A 14,751-nucleotide genomic window follows, 5' to 3' on the forward strand; every position below is an offset into this window, starting at 1 on the left:
ACCCTCTGCTCCCTATACCGTGTAGCCTCTGCACCATGGCCGTCTCCCTTGTACGAACGCTCGTCCCCCTTCATTGCCTCTACCGTGTAGCCTGTGCAACAATCCTCTACTCCTTCCCTGGGCTATTCGGTTTTCTCATCTCTGCTCTACCCTATGGAGATCACTTTACAAGTAATTTTCCTATCCCCTAATGTATCCTCTATTGTCTTTACAGCTGTTATGATTTGAAATGTTAAATTTCTGTTTTTTATTTCCAATTTGAATTGGTTTACGAAACTGCTGAGGGTTTTTCTATAAATTGAGCCATCTTCTCCTCAAATTTCCACATTGTGTGCCAGTTTTTTGTTCTTCTTCCCAACCATTTTTTTTCTCAAACTTGATCAACTTTTTCAAAGTTTGTGTTTGATCCATGGGTGGTGGTGTGACTCCAGTCAAGAGTCTTTGCCCTGGGAAGAGTTTTTTGAGAATTAGGACTAGGGTTATCCGGATGTGGGAAGCATGCCCTGTGAACGATTCCTTGAGTCCCTATGACTTGCATATAGTTCTAATTGATGCTGAGGTTTATACCTTTCTTCTGAATGTTTACTACATTGCAGTGGTTATTTAAATTGTAGTTTTTCTTCTTTATTTGAATGAAATGTTGGTTTATTCATGTTCTGATAATTGTTGTTTTTATTTCGAGGGTGACAAAATTGAAGCCATTGCTCGGAAGGGTCTGATGTCCAAATTCAAGAGCGAACTCCGTGAAGGAAAAGTTTACACCATCACTTATTTCTCAGTTCTTTCAAACAGTGGCGGTTTTATGGCTTCTGAGCATGATTACAAGATTATGTTCAATGAAAAAACTAGGGCTGCAGTTGAAGAAGCAATTGGAATCCCAATGACTAAATACTCCTTCAAGGACACTGATCAGATATTGGCTACTGGTGGTGATTCTGACTTTTTAATTGGTATGCTACCATCAACTACATCAGCTACTTTTATTGTTTTATCAGCTCATATGTTAAGATGTTTATTGTTCAGTTTCGAATGTTGAATCCTAATTTTTGTAATGAATCATGTTTAGTAGATGTGATTGGATTAGTTACCAATGTATCAAGTGAGAAGAAATATCCTAAGGCTGGCAATGTAACACGGATGATAGAGCTGGAGCTGACAGATGACAAGTTAATCCCTATCTTACGTAACATATTCATGTCAAGATTTTACAATTATGATTGATTTCTAAATGACTATGAGCACATTACAAATTTTATGCTCTAATTTGAATGTTTCAAGAATAATTAGTTGTGAAGGATGTAAACTATGTTTCTGAGTGTAACACCCCGATTTCGGTGGCGTCACTTTAGTAACCAAAAGTAAACTTAATGCGGAAAAACGTGAATATTTTTTTTTGATAATAACTAAGACGAGACTGAATTAAATAAAACCCAACAATAACAAAATCAGAACTAATATATAATACATAAACAGCCCCCGCTGTAGTACTAACCTCGTCACGAGTAAACCTCCAGTGACGGAAAGAAAAGTGTAGCGCCCGAAGGCAATATGTACAGACTGAAAATAAAGGTGAAGTGTCCGCAACACCATCCCTCAAAACTGAAAATCAGCTGGCCCATCGGCCTGAAGCAAGACCTCCTAAGTCCAACCAACTCTCTGTGATTCCTGTTAAGAAACCACACAAAAGCTATAGGTGGGAAGCTACCCTGTCCCAAAAGAAACAAATGATGTTCAGAGCTAAGACTCTACTCCTACACTAATCCCATCTTGAGGAGCTCACACCAGCACCAAAACCTACATGCTAGCATGATCGTTCAGGTTTCATTTAATAAACTTTCGTTCAGGTTTCCCTTCACATTACATCAACCCTAATCGTGAATAAGAAGTTTATTCGCTTAACATAAGCTTAAAAACTTGGGTCTTACATTACTACCCTCCAAAAAGAAAGTTTCGTCCTCGAAACTTAAGGGTCCGTAAAAGTTCTGGATATTATTCCTTGATCTTTTCTTCTAATACCCATATAGCACCGTCCGTGTCTTTGTTCCAAATAACTCTTACTAAAGCACTCTACTTTCCCTTCGATTGTTTCACTCTTCTAGTCCCAATGTTGATTCGACGGCGTCTCAAAAGACATATCATCTTCCAACTCTATGTTGTCCGGTTCGACCACTTGCGTTGAGTCTCCGTTTGAAGTAATACTTGTTGGCATTCGTGCAATTGCACAACATTAACCACTCGTTCCTTTGCTTTTGTTCGTCCAAAATGTTGATTAGAAACTCGGTACATCTCTATGCTCCGGAGTGAATGCTCAACTTGAGTCTTAATACCTTGTGCATCACAAGACTCATCCCCTTTAACATTAACTTATCAATAACTTATAAGCTAACCTTCATCTTAATATCTACAATTCATTATTATCGTCTTCGTCCTCAAAACCCTCCTCGCTCAAACCAACTCAGACTTACTGAAATCCCTAACACTTCGCATAAAATGAGATTTATCCCCTAGGAATCCAATCATAACTATACTTCAACTTACTGTCATCCAGCTCGATAGCATGTGTCAGATCCGCAATATACTTCCGTTTAAACGCACCGGTGGAAGACTACTTCCTAGGCTTAGCATGTTATCCTAAACCTCGTGTACTTCTATAGTTAAAATACGAGCTACGGTCAAGTAAGGTATTAATAGGCGTACTAACTGTAAGGTCAAAGCTTAAACGATGTAAGCAAGATAGGTGTGTTTGCACACGTTACGAGAGAAATGGAACAATATTATACTGAAATAAGAAAGATTGGTTAGAAGGTTACCATCGTTCTTGCGCTCTCCTCTGACAAATCCTTCAGCTCTCTCACCGTCCATGGTGTAAACTCTTGCTTTAGCAGCAGAACGTTTTCCACGAGCAGTGTTCACGGTTGGCTCCGTCTTGGGTGCTCTACACTGATCGGCATTATGCCCCATTCTGTTACAATTAAAGCATTTGGGCCTCTTGTCGGGACAAGCATTAGCATAGTGCCCCGGCTTCTCACATCTGAAACAGGTCACCTCCCTGTTCAAAGTCCGATCTCCAGAACCACCAGCAGTACCCGTCATGGGTCTGTAAGATCCTAAAGTAATCCCTCCTCCAGCAGGACGCAGATATGGTTTCCTGCTCTGAAACTTCCCCTTGTCTTGAAAATTTTGAGAACCTGATCTCATCGGCCCTCCAGTTCCAGCCCGGTTCAACCTCCGGTTCTTCATCAGCTCCACTTCCGTGGCTTTCTCCACCAATGATTGGAATCGCATGATTCCCAGTGGCCTCACTGAGTCCTCAATATCGGGCCTCAGTCCATTCACGAAGCGCTTGCACATGTAGCGCTCGTCAACATGATCATTAAAGAATTGGAAATGCTTCGCCAAAGACTCCAGCTTCGAAGCAAATTCCGGTACAGACATACCTCCCTGACGGAGTGTCAGAAACTGCGCCTCCCTCTCATCCCGGGCACTTGTTGGAAAATACTTTTCCAAGAATGCGGTCCGGAACGAGTCCCAGTTGATCTCTTCATGGTTGGCTTCCATGATTCCCCTGGTGCCCTTCCACCAGTATTCAGCATCTCCCAGCAGAAGATAAGTCGCCATGCCCACCTTGGCACCCTCTACAGTCTGCAGAACGCCGAAAATCTTCTCGATTTCCTGGATCCAGAGATCCGCTGCGTCTGGATTAGTACCACCAGAGAACTTTGGTGGGTTTTGCTTCCTGAAGTCATTGAGGCCTTTGTTCTGGTCCAGAGTGACTTCCCTCTGGCGCTGATGCTGTTCACGTGCTTCTTCAGTAGCACGCCTCATGGCATTATCGTTTGCCTGTGCCGTTACCGCTTGGGCCTGCGCTGTTACCGCTTGGGCCATAGTGGCCATCATCGCAGCTAGTTGGTTAGTATTCACCATGTTCTGTTAAGTTAAACAAACAGTTAGTACTCATCATGAGATAGCATCTAGCTTAACTATACAATATGATTAAGCAATAACTTCAATCAATTTTTAAGCGAAAAATCGCTTGCAGACAATCAATTTTCACTCTTTGCAGAGTCACACAACCTAGCACAGAAGACCTATTCCCCAACAACTCCCGAAAGACTCGACCGTGCTCTGATACCACAATGTAACACCCCGATTTCGGTGGCGTCACTTTAGTAACCAAAAGTAAACTTAATGCGGAAAAACGTGAATATTTTTTTTTGATAATAACTAAGACGAGACTGAATTAAATAAAACCCAACAATAACAAAATCAGAACTAATATATAATACATAAACAGCCCCCGCTGTAGTACTAACCTCGTCACGAGTAAACCTCCAGTGACGGAAAGAAAAGTGTAGCGCCCGAAGGCAATATGTACAGACTGAAAATAAAGGTGAAGTGTCCGCAACACCATCCCTCAAAACTGAAAATCAGCTGGCCCATCGGCCTGAAGCAAGACCTCCTAAGTCCAACCAACTCTCTGTGATTCCTGTTAAGAAACCACACAAAAGCTATAGGTGGGAAGCTACCCTGTCCCAAAAGAAACAAATGATGTTCAGAGCTAAGACTCTACTCCTACACTAATCCCATCTTGAGGAGCTCACACCAGCACCAAAACCTACATGCTAGCATGATCGTCGTCCGAATTCGAAATCCAGAACGACCTAGTCTATGTACACCATCCGTCATCCTCTCGCTACCGCGACGCGCTCCTGTTCCAGCATCCCAACCTAGTTTCCCCCGAAGGGTAAACCATGGTGAACCAGTCCGCAATACTCATCTGACAAAAGGCGTTGTCCGCCAAAACACACACAGAAGACGCGAGGGTCAACTCTAAAGAACTATGTAGATAATAAACCCAATAGGTACAAATAATATATAGCCACTTAGGCTTATAACTAGAGATATCATTCCTAGGGTTGCATGTTCCACCAAATCATAATGACAATAATAACATTTAGCATGTTCCAAGTAAGTTTATCAAATAGCAACCACACTCATCAACTAAGTCAGTATGCATGTTGCGTGATATGTATGCAGGTTAACCCAGTCAACCAATATGCAATCCGGAAACGGATGGGCATCAAAACGGATCAATCCTAGCACCAGCAACGGTGGGACCATTTCTGCCCGCGTGCCTCTTACACCAAGCAAAGGTATGGACAACAACGAGTCAATCCTAGCACCAGCAACGGTGGGACCATTTCCGCTCGCGTGCCTCTGGGATGGACATCAACGGATCAATCCTAGCACCAGCAACGGTGGGACCATTTCTGCCCGCGTGTCTCTTACACCAAACCAAGGTAGCCAGATCAGCCGTAACCCGTAGGTCTGCCATTTCGGTCTGCTACAAGAGACGTCTACAAACGCTCTTTCACGGCATTCCGGGTCTTATGACCATTTTGGAAACCGACGAGGTCCAGAGTACGTCCTGTGTTAATACCTCATTAATGTTGCATGTATGCAAAATGATTAGTCAAACAACGTCTCCGTCCTCACTCGACACGTCGCCACGTGTTCTAGGGAAGTTAAAGTCTCTAAAAGCTTACCCTAAGGTAAAGTCGATTCTGCGACAAAAGACACACTTCACAACACACATCGCTGCTCCAACAGCACAAGAGTATCACATACTCGAGAACTAACGGTTCCCCGGACTTATCCCCAGGATAGCCCAACAACATCGCTGCTCCAACAGCACAACAACCAACGCTGCTCCAACAGCACAACAACCAACGCTGCTCCAACAGCACAACAACCAACGCTGCTCCAACAGCACAACAACAACAGACTCAACACTTGGATCCGACGACACTTCTCGTTTTCCAAACTATGATTTTCATCCAAAGCCTCCTTTCGAGATTATTACCCTTACTTAAAGATTTAGAGGTTGTTTAATGTCTTATGAATTTTCTTTTCAAAATAATATCATTTTTAGTCTTATCGCAATTCCTATAAGTTCTCGGGATCTTCGAATCCCCAAATGACTCCAGAGAATGTCTCGATCCATAAACCCTATACAAGGCCCGAACCTCGTTCGTCCTATCAAACTTTCTCAAAACTCTCAAAATAAAATCGGCATGACCTGCCCGCTATTCTCACCATTCAGAATCTCAGATTTTCAGTGTAAAGCATATTTAAATCATCACAATCAACAACATGTCATATATCAATAAATCGCATCATAAACACTTAGCACTTAGCATATAAAGCATGCACCACACATCCTAGATTACCCACATAGCACATAGCATGTAAGTCAATCTTCAAAAACATTCAGTAGATGAATCATCTACATTGTCAGCCGAAGCCTCAGAAAACATTTTCAATCACACACAATCTCAGTGCATAAACAGTAAACAATGTCGAAATATCGACCCTAAGCATTAACTAGAGATTCAGTGAGAAGCCCTCACCTGAAGGTTCTCCAGCAAAAACTTCAAACTCTTCTTCACAAGCAAGGTGTTGATCCTCAGGAAATTCCTCAAAATCACCTTTAGAACAAAACCACAAAAATCAATCAGAATCTATCGGAAACTAAGCTATCGATACTTACTAAGGTTACTCGAAGTAATCTATACTCTAAGGTACGATAATCTAGCGCGAAAAGACAAGTTTTCGGAAAAGGAAATTTCCTCCTCCCCCCTTATAGCTCTCGGCCACTATAGGTAATTGTAGGGTTCGATTTTTCTTCGATCAAACTTGGTTCCTATGCTTTCATAAGCCGTAACTAAGGGTATTCTGAACTCGGAAAAATTATCGGATCAAAAACTGTCGCAGGGGTATTTTGGTCATGATTTTTAACTTAGGATTTTCAAAACTGAAATCCCAAAAATAAAATTTTGCAGGGACGTCACCAACGACGTTTATGACAACTAATCCTACTAGCACTAAGCTAAGGCGATAGTTTTCAGCCTAGAGGTTGGAACTTTACTCAAAAACTACATAAAATGGGTATTTTAGGTTCAAATTGATTCCGGCGGAATTCCGGTGACATAACGGAAAATCTAATCCGGCAGAAGTGATCTTGGGCATACATAGAAGAGGTTTAGAATCAGAAATGAAAGATTCAGGATAGTTTTGCAAAAACCCATAAACTATCCGCTCAGAAAACTCTACAGAAAAGCTATGGAAAAAGCGATCGGAGGTAAGGATTAGCGACTATACCTCGAAACCTTGAAGTAGCAACTGATTGATCGACGATCAAGCAAACGATGAAGAAAAACTCTTCTTCCTTCTTCCTTGTTCTTGGCTGCGGTTTAGAGGAGAGAAAATGGAGGAAATTTGTGTTTTTTCTTCCTTTGTTTGCTATATATAGAAGGTGGAAATTCGCGGGAAAATGAAAGTTCCGCGAATCCGATTTTTCCGGCGTCATTCACCATGAATTCTAAGATAGGTTTTGGCAAAGGAATTCCCAAGCTAAGAAGATGTCTCCTTGTATTTTTGGCAACTAATGCAAAGTCGGTGCAAAGTCGGTGTAAAACTATTTTACCCGATAAGTTGCTTTTTGCCTCGAATGTCGGAATGGAAAACTTCCTTCTGAAGAAAGATTGAAATCATCAAGAGAAATGGGTGTACGCGTGTGGAATATTCATTTGAAGCTCTGAATAGATAAAGTCCTCAAAGTCGGGAAATTCTAGGGTTTTGAAATACCAGGGATTCGGTTTCGGCAAACTTCCGATGATTGGAATCGGACGTTCGTAGATCCTAGAGTTTCGCCTCGAAACGATTGTTATATATGGAAGAAGAGAAATTCTAACATTTCTCTGAAGATTTTTGGAATTAACTGCCAGCGTGCCTAAAAGTGAAAATTAGCTATATACTAGGGTTTCTGACCTAGGTTTAAGCGTAAAACGTTCGTGCTATAACTTTTATCGATCATAATGCAATCCTTGAACTTTTCCTGAACTTTCTCCTTCATAAATATATTTCATTTAATAAACTTTCGTTCAGGTTTCCCTTCACATTACATCAACCCTAATCGTGAATAAGAAGTTTATTCGCTTAACATAAGCTTAAAAACTTGGGTCTTACACTGAGTATACCTTAAGGCTGGAAATCATGCTCTAATTTGAATGGTCATATATATATTTGGTTTGAAATGTTGCTTGATATATGTGAGATGTCACAAAAACTGTTCAGTCAACATATGCAAGTTTTCGTTGAGATCTTTAATTTTTATCATGCCATGAAATTGAAGTTGTGTTTTGAGAGACATGAGGCATTAGTAGCAAAACTGCATGTCGAGGATAGGTGAACTTTTAACTTATTTACTACGGAGATAAAGTGTTGATTTGAAGGATCATGTATACATTTTGTTGAAAGTGTTGCTTGATATAAATGAGAGGTTACAAAACTGTTTAGTGTACATATTATCTTATCTTTCTGCTGAGAGGCTTCGTATTTACATTAGCTTTCCTTTTTTTGTAGAGGGAAGATTAAGTGTGCTCTATTTGGCCACTTTGTTGATGTTGTAAAACAACATCTTGCTGCTGATCGCCAAATGCCTGTTGTAGTTCTTCAATTTATGAAGATCAAGACATTCATGGGTTGGTTATGCTATCTATTTTCTTAATATCAGATATCATTCACATGACATTTTTTTTAACAATCCTCATTAAGTAAAACAGGTCAGATTCTTATTGTTAGTAGATTTATTTGCATGGTGTGTTTTAGTTGAAATTATATTTCTTTCATTTTGTAGGCCATGTTGTAATTCAGAATGTCATGAATGCTACTGTCCTATTATGGAATCCAGCTATACCTGAAGCTGTCTCATTTCATAATGGGTGAGATATTTGTACTTATCTCATGTCATTTTAACATTGAATAATTTAGTATTATTTATGACTACTAACTTATATTGATATTGCTAATGATATGCTGCCTCTAATTTATTTTTATGGTAACTATTCCACTTCTAGGTTGGCCCTTCATGGAATCGATGCCGATTTGCCTCTAGCTGAAGCTGTTGATTCTGATCATGTACCAGTGATCACCTTAGAGGATGAATTTCTAAAGCTTTATCCTAGGAAAGACATAAGGGAACTCAATGATACTGCTGAGGTATACCTTAAACCACTTCTTATACACTGCACGGATCTTATGTATTCACCCCTCTTTCTTATGTCCTCCTTCTTTAATTTGGTAGGATGGTATTTTTATTGTTATGGCGAATATATCTGGTCTGGTTGAAGGGGAAAAGTGGTGGTACTCTGCCTGTAGTTGTCATAAGGCTGTGACTGTGGAAGATGGAATCTCTTATTGTCCTGGCTGTTCCAAAGTTGTGCTAAGTGTTACTCCAAGGTAGTTGTAAGCCCATTTTGCAATATAATGTACTGCTTTGAAACTGTAATTTTTTATTTCGTTGCATCTTATTGCAGATTCAGAATCAAGTTAGAAGTTGATGATGGTCTTGGCTGCGGTGTATTTGTTGTTTTTGACACAGATTGCCAACAATTGCTGAGCAAGACCTGCAAGGAACTGATCATGGCTTCCAAGGTGAATGTAGTTCACCTGCTAACTTTTCTTTACATGATCTAAATTAAAGTATGTAGCTGATTTTTTTTGTGTGATAATTGATTCTTTGCTGCTTACAAATCTGTTTGAAGGGGAAGGCTGCAAAAGATTACCCAAATGAGATTAAGTCCATCATTGGAAGACAGATTTTATTTAAGGTGCAGAAATCAAATGGCCATGGTACCAATTTTGATGACTCCTACAAAGTGAAGAAAATATGTACTGATGTCGTTATGGTTGAGAATTTCAAAGACAATTCCAGAGTTCAAACTCCCACCAAGGTATGTATTTGTTACTTTTAATGTTATAGACTATATATATCAAAATCTTGATATTCTTTTCCTTTTGTTCTAGATGATCAGCAGCCCCAAATTTTCTAAGTTTTCTGGTGCGGAACTTGATAACAACGGTGACTCTTCTGCAAAACTATCTGAAATAGGCCCTAGTGTTGTATCCCTTGATGAAATTTCTCCCACTGATGGATCTGTTATCTGCTCTTCTGTTCAGAGTGCTGGTAGTGACCTGAGTTCTAACAAACCTGCTAAGAGATTGAGGATCAGGCCTGTGAAGTTGGAGAAGGACTACGCACTGTAGCTGAATAAGATAGTTATAATTATAATATGAGATGCAATTTCCAACAATGTGTCTAATTGGAGTCTTTTTGTAATGTATTTACTGTAGGAAGATTGGTTAAGTTGCACTCTTAATATATTAGTAGTATTTCATTTTGTTATCATAGATCTAAGACGTTGTGGTTTGTAAGGTCAGTTGTTAGAGTCTCCTATTTTATACAATGGGTTGAAGTCTATTGAATGTATCTTTGTTGAAGACATCTTTCTTTGTTAAAGACATCAAGTCCAAACATTGTCTATTATTTGTCAAAATACTTTTATCACAATTGTTTCTTTAACATTTCAATTATAAATTTCTTGGTTGAGTTTTTCCAATAGTAAGCTTCATTAATTAATGTATACATTCAGTGTTGTTGCCTACCATAAAATTTATCTCTCTTCAGCTCATCTAACATTTGGTATAGCATTTAATGTATCACCTTTTAAATGACATAAAGCTATCAGTTCCCCCCTGCTGCTTCCTTCCAACCCCATTCTTCATCCAACCATTTCCTTTCTTCCTGCTATTTCCCAAAATCTGCTTCATCTTCCTTCCAGATGCATAGTGCTGTTTTTTATCTATCTTCAATTGTTCCATACTTTCAGTAGTTTTCATTCAAGTACTTGAATTAAATGATCTGCTTGATGATATTTACTTCGTAAGTTAGTAACTCACTACCTCCTCATGACTTTTTAATTATTTTTGTCCATTGTCACAAACTTCAATTTGTTTCGTTCTATGTTTGGAAAACCATTATTTTTTTGACATATTTTGGCAGATTTGTAACTATGAAGTTACTCTTCAGATTATTCTTTCATCTATTAGTTAACTTTATTCTTTGTTGATTACAATATAACAACCTATGATTACTATAACATTGCTATTTTGGCTATCCCATTGCTATTTTGTAGATTTACCACAAAATCTATGTTTCATCTCTTATCATTTTTAAAAGCATCTCCCATTTTATCTCTACATAAGACGGTGCTCTTAAACTATGTACCATAATGCTCATATGCAAAAAAAAAATCACTTTTCATATGTTGTTTTTAAAGCCTTTTAATGTTATATATACATGTATTGATATATTTGTATAACTCTATTACTTAAAATAATTAGGCTAGATAAAAATTACTATCTTGGATTGCTCTCATAAAGACATGTGTGAAATACTAATTCATTTTCAAATACATGTAAGATGATGAAATCTTTTTTTTTTCCACATTTTATATTTGTTTTCAATTCATATTACAGATGTTAATTTTTTACTATAACCAAAATTGTATTAAATCCAAATAACAAATCAAATATTAGTTTGATCTAGCACACGTTTAAGTTTATTAAGTTTAGCAAAATAAACAACAATTAAAGTATTTGTGAACTTAATTTTTTTGTAAATCTGTTTTAGTATTTAGGATTATCTATTTTTCTTTTTCTTTTGTAATTTAATAGTAACTGACATCCTGCTAAAAGATACAATCTTTATAGTATTTTGTTTTCAAATCAAAACTAATTTAGTTTCAATAATAAATCAATATGAGTTTTAAAATAACGAAATTCTTTTTTGTTATTTAAGAGTATCTATTTTTCTTTATATTATGTGATTTAATTGTACCTGACATTTGTTAAAAGATCCAATCTTTGAAGTAATTTGTTTGTAAATCAAAACAAATGTATTAAGAAAGTTAAGAAAAAAAAACGTATTACATATTTAATAAAATTAGAACGCGTTGATTTCTTATGTGTTCTACTTTCTTCTTCCTCTAACGCTCATAGCCACCTCATTGCTCTCCAATGTACTTGATAGTTTAAAATAAGCCAATTCTCTGTCAATTGTGTGTCTGGGTCGTATGATGATAGCTAATCTCCCCTATCTACTGAAATCTATTGACCTAATCTCCTTTCCCACCCCCCCAATTCGACGCCTGTACTCCATGATGGGAAACAACTGTTCTTCACAACTACTGTTCCCTAAAGGTAGATTTTGTTGCTGGATACTCATATACTTCTCCTGGTTACTGATAAGGTTAGAAGATCATCAACTTTGTGCCTATAAATAGAAAGGTTTGGAACCATGATTCTGAAGATGTCCTTAACAGAACGTAGCAGGTAATATCCGAATCTATCGCCGGCTCTGTATCTTCTTATTTTTTGCTGCATAACTCTAGACTCTTGTGCTAATTAATCATCACCTCTACTTCAATTAGACATTCTATGTTCATTTTTTATTGTTCCCCCCTTATTTCCTGGATTCAGTCTGGGCTGTATTTTGATTTTGCCACTGTTTTGGAAGATCTTCATGTACTTTATGATGCAAGAAGCCCTCCAGAGCCAAGACCTCACTGAACTTAGCCTTTGACACTACTGCATCTGTTAATTTGAATTGTCATCTTCATTGGCTATAAAAACCTTTCATATGTTCCCAATTGATTCACAATTCTCTGAGTTCTCCAAACTCCTTTTCCTGCAAATTTGATTTTTTGATCAATTTGCTTAACTTCTAATGGATACTCGGTTGTCAGCCATTGACCATGTTACCTCCATTCATCAACAGGGTCCCTACTGGAGTATCAAGGTTCGTGCTATTGCTGTGTGGAGAGTTCCATTTGACCATGTTACACTAAGACCCTCCTGCATGGACATGATTCTGGTGGACAGATTTGTAAGTTCAAATCCCTCCATCTTCAACATTTTATGGACAGTTTATAAAAGTAAATATTGTGCTGTTTTCTTCACTCATAAATTTCCTCTATTTTTGTTAGGGGACCAAGATACAGGGTTCTGTGTGCAGGAGGCACCCTCCTATTCGTGCCATGCAGACTGGCAGAGTGTACCAGATCTCTAACTTTAAGGTTGTTCTGAATGATGATATTTGACTAACGCCACATCAATTCAGATTGATCTTCCATGCATGCACCATCATTGCTGAAAGTTTTGATGTTCGCATTCCTCGAAATGGCTGGTCCCTTTGCAACACTCAGATAATTCGCAACAGGAGTGATGAGTTCACCCACCTGATTGGTATGTAGAAGCCATATTTTATTCAAAATGAACCGAGTCCAATAATCCATGTGTTACAAGTTCCATATTATTTTGAGAAATAACACAACTCTAAATCTTATAATTTTTTTCCAGATTGTTTGGGAGTTATGTTGGCTGCCTCTCAGGAAAAGATATTTATAAAAGATGGTCAGCTCACTAAGATGTTATATGTTGATCTGCAAGATACAAGGTATCTTTGCCAAAGTAATTTATGGCTTACATTTAGTATATTCATTATTATGACTTACATCTCAAGCACCTCATATGTCAGGGGAAATATCAGATGTATGGTGATTGGGAGTCTGGTCAACATTGTTGCTGAGTACTTGGCTTCCAACTGGACTATGAGGCCTGTAATTGTATTACAGTTTGTTAAGGTGAAGAGCTTCAGAGGTATGTGCAAACTCTTTTGAATAGTAGTCAGAATTCTTCTACCTAATATAATTTCAAGTAATCTATGTAATCTAATTTATCTTTTGTCTCTCAATAACTATACACACTTTTTCTATATGTAGACAAATTCCTTATTGAGGGTACCCCTGTTGCGTCAAAAGTCCTCTTCAACCCAGATATTGAAGAAGCTATTGAGTTAACTCAAAGGCATTAACTATATACTACATCATGATTAATCTTTCATTACAAGTACCCCTTATAGTACTATCTCTGACCTTTATTTAACTGGTCTATTTGCAGAATGGATGCTCTTGGTTTTAATTACCATGGTCCTGTTGGTTTTATTCGATCTGATCAACCTAATCTAAGTCTTAGGGATGATATGCTGAATACTCACCCTAGGAAAACTTTAACTCAGCTGCTGGACAACAAAGAGGTGTTAAATTTGCTACATATTATCAACTTCATATTTATGTAGATTTGCTACATTTTTTGTGCTTTAGATCAATTGTTTTGTATCTACTGTAACTACTTCAATATTCAGGGAGGGATATTCATAGTTCACGCCGGAATAGTTGGAGTCCTTAAGGATGGACCGTGGTTTTACCCCTCATGCAGATGTTTTAGTGAGCTTAGAGTCAATGGTGTTAAATATGATTGTCTTAAGTGTGGACGCACCATTGATAAAATGATTAACAGGTATGTTGTAAGAATTCATATTTTTTAAATTTATTCAATTGTTAACGTTATGCTTTAGTTACCTAATGATTTAACACGTTGGTACTATACCTATTACAGGTTTCGGTTCAAGGTTGAAGTTTATGACGGTGTTGACAGCGCTGTTTTTGTTCTCCATGATCCTGAGGCAGAGTTGATTGCTGGTTTTTCCTGTGAAGAATTGATGAATTCATTTGAAGTATTATCTTCATGATTCTTGATTTTGATTAGTGTTTCTTCCTTTATTTACACTTTCCCTACAACTGCTAAAGAATTGATAACCAATCTGTTTCGTTTACACGTTAGCTTGAGAAGAAAGTGATTCCGGAAGGAGAATATCCTGATGACATTGAAGACCATATAGCTGGGTTAGAGATGCTTTTTAAGGTCCACAAAAAAGTTGGGAGGCTGTATGGCAAGGAAGGTTGCTTTGAGATTTTGAGGATTTGCACTGACCTGGACATCATTGCAATG

The 14,751-nt window shown here is 38.1% G+C and overlaps 2 protein-coding genes across 2 annotated transcripts; both read left to right on the top strand.

Moving 5' to 3' along the window:
* The first annotated feature begins 409 nt into the window (after positions 1-409).
* On the top strand, positions 410-8,787 carry LOC130717362 (replication protein A 70 kDa DNA-binding subunit C-like). The gene is made up of 5 exons (XM_057567570.1): positions 410-598; positions 683-950; positions 1,070-1,166; positions 8,425-8,543; positions 8,699-8,787. Exons 1-5 carry the CDS (start codon positions 410-412, stop codon positions 8,785-8,787), a joined length of 762 nt encoding a protein of 253 aa, XP_057423553.1.
* Positions 8,719-10,107, top strand: LOC130717364 (uncharacterized). Its single transcript, XM_057567571.1, has 5 exons — positions 8,719-9,060; positions 9,146-9,300; positions 9,378-9,495; positions 9,606-9,794; positions 9,868-10,107. Exons 1-5 carry the CDS (start codon positions 8,875-8,877, stop codon positions 10,105-10,107), a joined length of 888 nt encoding a protein of 295 aa, XP_057423554.1. The 5' UTR covers positions 8,719-8,874.
* Positions 10,108-14,751: the final 4,644 nt, after the last annotated feature.

The sequence above is a fragment of the Lotus japonicus genome, chromosome 5 (genome assembly GCF_012489685.1).
Source record: "Lotus japonicus ecotype B-129 chromosome 5, LjGifu_v1.2".
In the NCBI taxonomy this organism is placed as follows: Eukaryota; Viridiplantae; Streptophyta; class Magnoliopsida; order Fabales; family Fabaceae; genus Lotus; species Lotus japonicus.